This window comes from Pollicipes pollicipes, unplaced genomic scaffold (genome assembly GCF_011947565.3).
Source record: "Pollicipes pollicipes isolate AB1234 unplaced genomic scaffold, Ppol_2.1 Scaffold_7231;HRSCAF=8579_pilon_pilon_pilon, whole genome shotgun sequence".
Lineage (NCBI taxonomy): Eukaryota > Metazoa > Arthropoda > Thecostraca > Pollicipedomorpha > Pollicipedidae > Pollicipes > Pollicipes pollicipes.
Window position 1 is genome coordinate 2,362,209 of NW_023597034.1, and position 10,459 is coordinate 2,372,667.

The 10,459-nt window shown below is 59.0% G+C and overlaps 2 protein-coding genes across 3 annotated transcripts; one reads left to right on the plus strand and one right to left on the minus strand.

Annotated features, from left to right (window-relative positions):
• Window positions 1-251: 251 nt before the first annotated feature.
• Window positions 252-2,112, minus strand: LOC119109436 (pyridoxine-5'-phosphate oxidase). Of its 2 annotated transcripts, none has more exons than XM_037233052.1 (2): window positions 2,050-2,112; window positions 252-1,320 (listed from the first exon to the last, which is right to left on the minus strand). In XM_037233052.1, exon 2 carries the CDS (start codon window positions 1,251-1,253, stop codon window positions 534-536), a length of 720 nt encoding a protein of 239 aa, XP_037088947.1. In that variant the 5' UTR covers window positions 1,254-1,320; window positions 2,050-2,112; the 3' UTR covers window positions 252-533. The 2 variants fall into 2 exon arrangements, with proteins under 2 accessions (XP_037088947.1, XP_037088948.1); XM_037233053.1 differs by lacking the exon at window positions 2,050-2,112 and adding an exon at window positions 1,469-1,492.
• A 302-nt stretch (window positions 2,113-2,414) lies between these two features.
• LOC119109438 (NCK-interacting protein with SH3 domain) lies at window positions 2,415-10,448 on the plus strand. The gene is made up of 9 exons (XM_037233054.1): window positions 2,415-2,855; window positions 3,930-4,160; window positions 4,690-4,899; window positions 5,294-5,497; window positions 6,317-6,519; window positions 6,959-7,062; window positions 7,495-7,713; window positions 8,095-8,267; window positions 9,039-10,448. The coding sequence occupies exons 1-9, from the start codon at window positions 2,682-2,684 to the stop codon at window positions 9,243-9,245; spliced, it is 1,725 nt and encodes a 574-aa protein (XP_037088949.1). The 5' UTR covers window positions 2,415-2,681; the 3' UTR covers window positions 9,246-10,448.
• The last annotated feature ends 11 nt before the right edge of the window (window positions 10,449-10,459 follow it).

A 10,459-nucleotide genomic window follows, 5' to 3' on the forward strand; every position in this document is an offset into this window, starting at 1 on the left:
TCGCTGAAAACACGGTATGGCGCCACAACACAACGCTGAAAGCAAAATCCAATATGTCTAAATTGCTAAGTGAAGCCGGAGCCCGGTTCATTTTTTGCATAAATTCCATTCGGGTGGCGAATGTAGCGAAAATACACCCCAGCAAGTGCAATGTGAACATTCATGTTTTGCATTTGCAAGGAATCTGAGGCTTACTATTTTGCTCTGCCCCCCCCCCCCCCTGAATTTGCCATTGAACTTCACAAACAGTATGAAAACGACATGATATATTTTTCCACAATGGGCTATATCCGTAAAGACCGAACACGTGGAGTACATCGCATTATCGCCAATCATTCTGTACGCAGCATAGGATTAACAAATCAGATCAGGCGGCCCCGAAAATTGGTATAAGCCCGCGACTAGCGCATGCATAATTCGCATGGGAAATCAACCAGCGGAGCGGCAATTTTCCCCGGCGCTGCACCTTGCCCATCGGCGAAATCGCCTCCCGCACCGGCGCACGGTGCGCATCCACCGCTAGCCGCCGCCGTTCAGGGGGCCAGCCGCTCCAGCACCCAGCCGTCGTCACCACGCCGCACGCGAGGGTCGTCGTCGTCGCCGTCCACTGGCCGCCGGAACCGTATGCGGTCGTGGATGCGTGTCGACTGGCCCTGCCAGAACTCGACCTGACGCGGCTCGACGATGTAGCCGCCCCAGTCGGGCCGCGGCACAGGCGGCCCCTGCTCCGGGTGCAACTGGCGCAGCTCGGCCTCGCGCCGCTCCAGCTGGCCGCGGTCGGCGATCGTCGCGCTCTGGCGGAACAGCGCCGCACCGATCTGGCTGGCCAGCGGCCGCGAGTGGAAGTACGCGTCGGAGACGTCAGCCGGCAGCCGACGGACGGCGCCCTCCACGCGCACGCTCCGGTTCAGCGCCTCCCAGTAGAAGGTGAGCGCCGCGCGCGGGTTAGCGTCCAGATCGGCCGCTTTTCGACTGCCGTAGTTGGTGAAGAAGCGGAATCCGTCGCGGCCGAAGCCCTTGAGCAGGACGAAGCGGCCGGACGGCGCGCCGTCGGCGCTGGCCGTCGATAGGCACATGGCGTTCGGCTCCAGGATGCCGGGCGTGCGGGAGGCCTGGTCGAACCAGTCGCGGAACTGGGCGATCGGCTCGCGCGCCACCAGCTGGTCCTCGGTGAATGCCTCGCTAGGTGCCTTGTAGGGGTGGCGCATCGACTCGATGTTCACCTCCGGATCACCGACGCCTGAGTGGTCCATCTTGCAGTGACGAAGCCCGACTAGCGAAGTCACCGCTGCCGAGCGGCCGGCGCTGAACGGTGATATTCTGGGGAAAATGGCGCACAGAAAAATAGGAGACATTCAGCTCAGGAACGCATTCAGGCCAACGGCGCGACTCGCAGTCTTACAAGCAGGGTACGTATCTGTGGATACTGGCTGGTGAAATCATGCGGCAACAGCAATCATGTTCGCACCACGGCAGCCCTCCCCCGTTCCCGTCCTACTCTCAGACTGAATTACATAATACATAAGCCAGGTCTTGTCGACAATGTGACTGCGCATGCGTCCCAATGAGCCAACGATCTTGTCGTGTCCGAACACATGCTTCTGGGTTTTGATGTGAGCTGAGACCAACCAATCAGCTTTAAGTGAGGCCACGCCGCCAAAAACTTACTTTTTTCGGGCCACCCCTGTACGACTTCGAGGTTTCAAACTGCTTGGCCCTCAAACAAGTTCACGTAATGCTACCCGTTGCACACAGGCAGGTAATAAGGCATCAATATGCCCACTGCAATGCGCGCAACATGGAACTGAATGCAAATGAGCACTCGAAAGAATCACGAAGTATCAGTGATGGACGACTCAGTAGTACGTGCCTTGAATACCTTAATTTCGTTCAACGAAAGAAATCCCGGTCATACTGTTGCAGTTATCCAACTACCTAAACATTAATCAACGTGCGAATGTTAAGCCTGTGGCCCTTCAAACCTTTGACAGTTCAGTCACACCTGTGCAGTAACAACGGGTTCACAAGCGGTCACACAGTTCTACTCACGCGTCAACAATACGAGGCAAGAGCACCGCCCACCGCAGCGCAACTTGACGGTTGACAAACAGAACTGATCGAAGTGCGTTAAGTCCCAGACTAATGACGGCCTTGATATAACATTACATGACGTCATTGCCCCTTGGCGGTAAATACAGTAGTTGTCTTTTTTGTACAAAATTATGCTTTATAAATGTCTCTTTTTCTTACCATGTGATTACAAGCGCTTGTTTTCCATTTACAAGTGTAACTAGTCCTAAGAAGTCGCTTAAATTGCGTCACCTGTCATTATTGACAACAAAGCATAGCATCAGACCCATGGCCTGATTTTGAACCAACCCTTGAGCCGTGGTCGAAGTGGCGCAATTGTTTCGAAGGTTTCTGCGGGTTTCAAGCAAACATTCCGAGCAAAATCCAAGCAAATATTTCTTCGCTTTAATTTCCGGCGCGTGTTGTCATGATTAGCAATTCATTATCAACGCGTAATGCAAAAGGTTTCAAGTTATGTTGACCGGGTAGAATCGTTCTAAAATGGGCCGGGGTCAAGATATTGGGATTTTTGAATGATTTTGGGCCTGGGCTTCCGCTGCGCTGCCTAGGAAAACCAAGTCTGGGATATATCTGCCAAAACTTCCACAAACATGCTGAAAGCTCAATATCCATTGCAAGCCCCCCATCCAAAAGCCCTGTCTTTCTCAGCTGGTGACAGATTTTTGCCACTGCACTCACCAAATAGAGACAAGGAGTGGTGGCTTGTATTGTCAAAAGAGGCAGAAGTGGGCTACATTCCAATGAACTATGCAGCTTTTCTACCTGTAAGTACTGCACTTGTTATTGGATTGTGCCTTGTGTGTATGTTTGGTTGAATAAGTGCTAGCCTGTAAAGTACAGTACATTTCAGCCAAATTCCATTTGTGTTATGTTTGGTCAGAGAATAAGCAGTATTTGCCTAAGCTTCTATTGTATGGCTTGATGTAAAAATTGTAAATGATGTGCTAGATGGCTTGAAGGCATCCACAAAAAGCACTTTGTTGGTACTTTGTGCATGGATGTCTTAGTGTAGCTATTTGGTAAAATGTATTTTCTGTTTGCCTTCTGTATGCCTCCTAACAGCAAGTGTCCCAAAATTAGCAAATTGTGTTAAAAAGTGGTATTGCATAGAAAAGGTAGCTCTCCATATGGTTCAGGATGGCTTTTATGCACAGTGCATTCAGAAATAGCATGAAGACTTTGGTCACACTTGGATTATCTTTCTCATGGTACCTGTTAGTAACTAGGAAATGAACCTGTGCCAACACCCAGTTGTGCAATATTTCCACAGCTTATGTAGTTTTGTGTAATGATGTGAAAAATAGACATTTTAGAAATAGTGTATGGTCATAACATATTAGATAATGACATTGTTGCCAGTCAGCTAATTACATGTTATCCAACATGTAACAGACAGGTAAGCTAACCTTGCCTGTCCCCCATGGCCTTCAGTGCTGGCACGCTTGAGAAGACCACCATGTGACACTAGCTTTAAGGCCTCTATTACAAATGCAACTTAGCCGGATTGTGCTGTTGTGAATAGCAGATGCTCTGTAAAAAGAACACAGGTACCATACAGAGTGCTGATGAAATGTGTTATATTTTTACACATATGACACAAGAACAGCTTTGGGATTAGCCCCGAACTTTTCCATGCAGTCAATTTTTCCATCTTTTTCCTCCAATTTATACCCCATCTTTTCTACTCTACCCACTTTATACAACGTGAATTTGTTGAACATAACTACCTTGCTACCGTGCTGCCTGCCTCGCACAATGTACAAGCGCATTTATGTTTGGTGTGTGCCAGTGCTGAGTTGGGCACTGTGTCACAACTTGGACTGTCCGACTTGCCCCAGGCAACAACGCGCGACATCACGCAGTTCCTGCACACGGCCGGCGAGCGGCTGTCGGCGGGCCGGCTGCCAGCTGACCAGCGGGCGACGCAACTCAAGCGGCTAAACCAGCTGGCCGAGCGGTACCGCGCGCGAGACGGCAGCGGCGAGCGGCTCTTCCGGCTGGAGGAGCCGGCCGCGCGGCCCGTCTCTTCGCTCTCGCTGTTCCCCGAGGGCGAGCCATCGGAGCACGAGGTGGGTGGCGGAGCGGGGCGGACGTGAGAGGGCATGCTCTGGGCGAGCGGAACGGAAGGGATGTGGCCGAGTGTGGGTCTGGGCTGCCCGGGGCTCGTCGGTCGTCACCGGACGATTGTGATGTGAATCATTCTTGAATAAATATCTCTTACTTGAGTTCGATGTGCTGTTCGCGATATGCCTTATACTGGCTGCCTTCTCACCTTTCCCCTCATCTAAGAAATCAAACTTCGCAAAATTGTCAATGCATTTCTGAGCTGTGACCTAACGACCCATGGCCCTGCGCGCGATGTTCATATAACAGCATTTGTGTATGTACGAAATTTAACGAGCACCCATTTCATTTCTACCCACTGGATGGTCAGCTGGCGAGGACTCTGCACCCTCCCTGACTGAGCCAGCGGATCTTAAACTCGCCACAATGTTCCCCGATGAGTGCGATCTCGTGTGGACGCTGCTGGACGTCCAGCGCACTGGACGGCAGGCGCAGACCCTGCTTACCCCCCCCCCCCCCCGCTGTCATCCGTAGACGAACGGTGACTGCCGCGACCAGACGCCGACGCCGACGCCCGAGCCGGAGCCGGAGCCGGAGCCGGAGCCGGCCGTCACGCTGCCGGCGGCCTTCTCGCGCGGCCTGGTGGACCTGGTGCGGCAGCACACGGCTGCCAGTCACCAGGCATCACAGACCGCCGTCCAAGCGGTGCTGACCGCGCTCAGGGACGTCGCGCCCGCGGTCAAGGTCAGGCTCAGGTCAGGGGCACTCTCGGGGAGGGGGCTGGGGCGCGGGACGCTCCAGCCCTGGCCAGTGTGTTTCACCATTGGGTAGGATTTCAGTATGTACGTGCCATTGGAGAGCAAGCGCGGACGACTACCGAAAAAACGCGATGCGTGCGTGGCGAAACGTGGTGCGGGGTTTTGCCCGTCTGAAGTATGTGTATTTGTCTTCTTCTAGATTCAGGAGCCCTTGCTTACTCATTACCTTTCCTGCCGCGCTGGTTTGTTCTTGTTGCTCATTTTCTCCATAAAATGTATTCGGTACACAGTCACGTTTCTGTCCTTGTCCGCCCCGGCCGGCCTGCGCTACGTGCCGCGCCGCCCGCCAGCGCCACGCTGACGCGTACGCTGCGCCGCAGCCGGTGGCGGAGCTGGCGCTGCAGCAGCTGAGCTGCGCTGAGCGTGACGCGGCGGCGCTGCTGGACTCTCCGGACGGCCGCCGGCTGCGACTGGTACTGGACGAGATGACGGCCTGTGTCAACGACCAGCAGCAGCGCAGCTGGCGCCTGCACGACGACGAGCCGGCCATCATCGAGTACCTGCAGGAGCTGGGCACCATCCTGGTCAGGCGGGACGCGGTGGCCACGTCCCAGAGCGGTTCTGTTCTGCCCAGGGCAGGAGGAGGGAGGTTGGGGGGGGGGGGGGGAGTGGGTAGTGTGGAGCATCTGCCAGCCTCGCGCTGGCGGTGGTGTCAGGTGAGGGTGGCGAGAAGAGGGTATAGGAGCTGAGCCCCCACGTGATCCGGTCTCATGATGATAAGGATGAGGGATAGGGATCTCGGGGATGATCCAGTCTCAGGGCTTGATGCTTCGGAGATGATGAGCCGCATGGGAGTTGGCGGTTAGTTGCGCCGGGCATGTTAGGGCAGTTGCGCCGGGCGTGTTAAAGATCCGCAAAATAAACGACGGGCTATATCATGCGGTTTGTGATCCCCACATTCACGCATTTTTGCAAATGGTCGATTACATCTGAAACGCCACTCGCTCCAGGTTGTCAAGAATAGAGCAGCCCATAATGTTCAGTCTGGAGCACCGCCATTCATCAGTATCAAACGCTGTGCTGTCGACCAGGTGGCGGTTAGCTGTCCATCCCATCCCTGCTGACCAGGCCACCCTGTCTGTCCTGTCCCTGCCGACCAGGCCACCCTGCCCGTCCCTTCCCAGCGGACCAGGCCACCCTGTCTGTCCTGCCCCTGCTGACCAGACCACCCTGTCCGTCTCGTCCCTGCTGACGGGGGCACCTTGTCCCTCCCGTTCATGCTGACCAGACCGCCCCGTCCGTGCTGTCCCTGCTGACCGGGCCACCCTGTCCGTGCCCTCCCTGCTGACCAGGCCGCCCGGTCTGTCCCGTCCCTGCTGACCGGGCCGTCCATCGCCCGGCAGACGGACGCCGATCCGGCGGTGTCGCGGGGTGTGCTGGAGGCGGACCAGATGGCGGCCGTGCTCTCGCTGGCGCAGCTGTTCCAGATGGAGCCGCGCTGGATCATCCGACGGCCGCTGACGCACGCGCTCGGCCTCTGCTGCGGCCTGCACCGGCAGGCCGTCAGCCTGCTGCTCAGCTCTGTGCTGCCCTCCGAGCTGGCCAGGTGAGCGCCGCCGGTGCAGTGGTGCCGACCGGGGGCACGCGCGGCGGGCTGGGGTCTTCAGTATCAGACACGGTCCTCAGCACTAACTGGGGCTCTCAGCGCCAGCCAGGTTCTGAGACCTAGGTGGGGTTCTCAGTATCGGCCAGGGCAGCTGGGGTGCAGCCCTCATGACCAGCTGGGGTGCAGAATACATTTGGCTTTTGCTATTCAGATAATTGTCCCCTTCTGATGTTCTGTCGTCAGCCAGTTCGGTCCCTTACGCCCCAGCACAGGGACTGGATGTTGACTGCCTTTCGGAGTCCTTCTCTCCGCCCTTGAGTTTAGGCAAAAGGCACGTGTCATTTGTTTGGTCTGTGAGTGTTTACTTCCTTCGGCAGCGTACTGTAGAGATTGTCAGCACAGCGCCCCGTCTGACCCGTGTCTCCGCCCCCGCCGGCAGGGACATGCAGAGTTCTGTGACGGACGACATCCGCCTCAGCCACTCGGCGCTGCTGCTCGCCATGATCCTCTCCATGGGGGAGAAACTGCCGCACTGTCACACCGGTGAGTGAGGGCCGCGCTCGGCGCTCGGGAGGCTCAGGAGGCTGGCGGTGGCCGCCCAGCGTGGCCGTCGGCCGGACGAGCCGCGAGGGGTACAGGACTGGCCCGTAGACACGTCTGGCTGCGACTGCCCTCACACGAGTGGCTTACGGCGCCGTGCCACGTGCTCGTTACTGCGCTCTTTTGGGTCGTTTATGTCGCTTCACATGTTTTGATGCTGTCTTTTACAGCTCTCTTTCGTGACGTTTTTACTGACCGAAAATGGACAGAACACCGTCAAAGCAACAACCCAAAAACGGCCCGGGCCGTGCAGTGTCTGCTCGTCGTAGCTGACGGACAGACTCGGACCCCGGTTGCTTCCCGCCTGCCGGCCTGGCCTGAAGGCCCGCCCCGAACGGTCGGCCGCCCGACCCATGACGCGTCTGCTGCCTCCAGAGATGCTGGGCATCGAGTTCGTGACGTTTCTGCTCTCCACGCTGGAACAGCCGCCGGCCGACGTCTCCGACGACACGGTCGACCTCCTGCTCACCGACCTGCTGGCGCTCAACCTGCAGTACGAGCTGCCGGCCGACAATCAGCTGCTGCTGGCGCTGCGGCAGCGCAGCAACGCGCGCGTCTTCACCGAGAAGGTCATGCTGCTCTTCAACCGCGAGGGTGAGCGGGCGCGGGATGAGAACGGCGGCAACTGGGTATCCAGGCTGGTGGGGGGTGTGGGGGAGGGAGTACAGTTGGAGACCGGTGATGGATGGACATTGCAGGCGATTCGAGCGTGCGTCGGTGGTGGTGTACTGCCACGGTGGCCGGTGACGAGAAAGGTCTGGTGTTTGGGCTTCTTTGTTGGTGCGTAAGACTGCGCCGAGTGGATTGTCAGATACGCTGCACTGTTAGCAGGAATCCTGCGGAGGTCCTGCCGGTGAGCGGCGTCCGGGCGGCCGCCCGCCGCTGCTCCGGCTCTGCCGGTCGGTATGTCGCGGTGCTGCGCTGGCCGCTGGCACTCGGCGCGCCCCGGCGCCTTACCCTCCGCCCGCCCGGCAGAGGACCCGGTGCGCGTGTTCGACCACGAGCCGGCGCCGGCGCACTCGGTGGTCAAGCTGATGGTGGACCTGTTCTCCGAGCCGGCCACCAGCCAGCTCTTCTACACCAACGACGTGCGCGTGCTGCTGGACATCGTGGCGCGAAATCTGGCCGATCTGTCGCCGGGAGACGCGGTGAGAGAGAGGGGGGCGTCTTGGGAGGTGAGAGAGCGCTGCTCGGAGGCGGGGAGGGGGCGGCCGTCTGCGGCGCGGGAGAGCGGTGAGGAGAGGCGGCCGTGGGGAGACGGGAGGCGGGGAGGGGGCGGCCGTCTGGCGCCGGGAGACGCGGTGAGAGAGCGCTGCTCGGAGGCGGGGAGGGGGCGGCCGTCTGGCGCCGGGAGACGCGGTGAGAGAGCGCCGCTCGGAGGCGGGGAGGGGCGGCCGTCTGGCGCCGACCTAGCGACGCGCCAGTGAGGGCTTTGGAGCACTGACGTCAGGCTCAGTCGTCAGGGGGCCACTAGTGGGCCCCTCGTCCCTCAGACGGGACGGGATGGTGTTCCGACGTCATTGAAAAGGTCGCATGGCGCCGCTGAGAAAACATTCGGGCGTCAATGAGATGCTGGTCTGGCTTCACTGAGTTAGTGTTCTGATGTCAGTGGAGTAGTGTTCTGACGTCAATGGGACAGTGTTCTGACGTCAATTGGGCAGTATTCTGACGTCGGTGGCCTGTGCGCGCTCCCTGCGCTGACGTGGGTGGTGAGCCGTGTTCATGAGCGCGTGGTGCCTGTTCTGACCAGGCCCGGACAGTGCCCTAACGACGTTGGGACAGTGCTCTGACGTCAGTGGGACAGTGCTCTGATGTTGGCAGTCTGTGTGCGCTCCCTGCGCTGACGTGGTGGGCCATGCGCGGCGCCTTTCATGACGTCAGTGGTCCGGTGTGCTGACGGCGCCGCGGTCTGCGCGCAGCGGCGGCACGAGTACCTGCGCCTGTGCGAGCGGCTGCTCTCGTCGGCCGGCTACGCCGAGCACAGACACCGGGCGGCCGACCTGCACCGCTGCCTGCGCCGCATCGCCGCAGAGGACGAGCTCGAGGGAGACCCCACGCAGCCGCGCGACCGCCAGCTGGCCGCCACCGCGCTGGCGCTCCACGCGGATCTGTTCCAGACGACCTGACCTGACCTGACCTGACCCGGCCATCGCTGGCTGCCACTGCGCTGGCACTGCGCGCGGACCTGTCCCAGGCAACATGACCTGACCTGACCTGACCTGACCGCCGCTGGCCGCCACCGCGCTGGCTCTGCACGCGGATCTGTTCCAGACGACCTGACCTGACCTGACGGGTGATGACCTGACATAACCTGAATCAAACAAACCAACGTCTGGGATCGAACGTCAGCCGTCCGCTGGCGCGGCGCACGGAAGGTGTGATGTGTGAGCCATGGTGACGAGGATATGCCCCAGCCACATGCAAGGCGACGCCCGGGCCTGAAGCGCTAGAACAATGGTGTTGGCAGCGTTACAGACGTGGTCGTGCCACTCTGCGATAGGGTAGCGTAAGTACGTGAGGAGGCAGCATCTGTGTAGGTAGGACAGGTTTGCCGACGCGTAGGCTGTGGCTCCAGCGATATAACTGAGCAGTCTAAATGAGTCGAGGCTAGGCAGGATATTACGTAATGCGCTTCGCTTGTACCGCTGCATGAGCTGCAATAGGGCCGCAGTGATGAATATCTTTGGGTCTTACGTCGTGGTCCAGGACGTGCTATGACGGCCTGCGCGCTCACGGCAGCGTCTCGCTGCAAGCGCCTTGTCCGCGGACTGCCGGGCAGAGCCCGCGCGCCCTCTGCAGCGGCCGCTTGTCCGCCAGGGGCGCCAATGAGCCGGCGCCCCCGCTCTAGTCTTGTGCATCTCACTAGTGCTGTATCGCCTGCGAGCTTTGTTCGCCGTCGCCGTGTTCGCGCGTTTACTTGGGATATGTGCAGCTGATGTAGTCATTCGACGTTCAGGTTTGATGTCCATCTTGGGGTGCACGCAACTGAATGAGCTTCAAGCAGCGCGTGTGGCAATTAAGACTGTTTATGGTCTTGGCCTGCCTGCAGCCGGACCTCCGCTCCGCCCGTGGAGTGGGTCGGTCTGCCTGCTGACGAGGCCACTGCCCGCTGCCGCCGCGCCGCCGGCTCCCGTGTGGCGAGTCCCCCCGGCGCCGTACGCTGTGGACCCCGGCCACATGGCCCTGCCCAGCCAGGAGCCTCGGACTCCCGCGGGGTTGATGTTGCTCCTGTCGCGGCCGCTGTGGACGCCGCATTTTCCAGTGGTGGTCGGTTGTGCGCTGTTGCTTCGAGCCAGCGGTCCTCGGCCTCGCGCCGCAAATACACGCATAGCTGAAACAT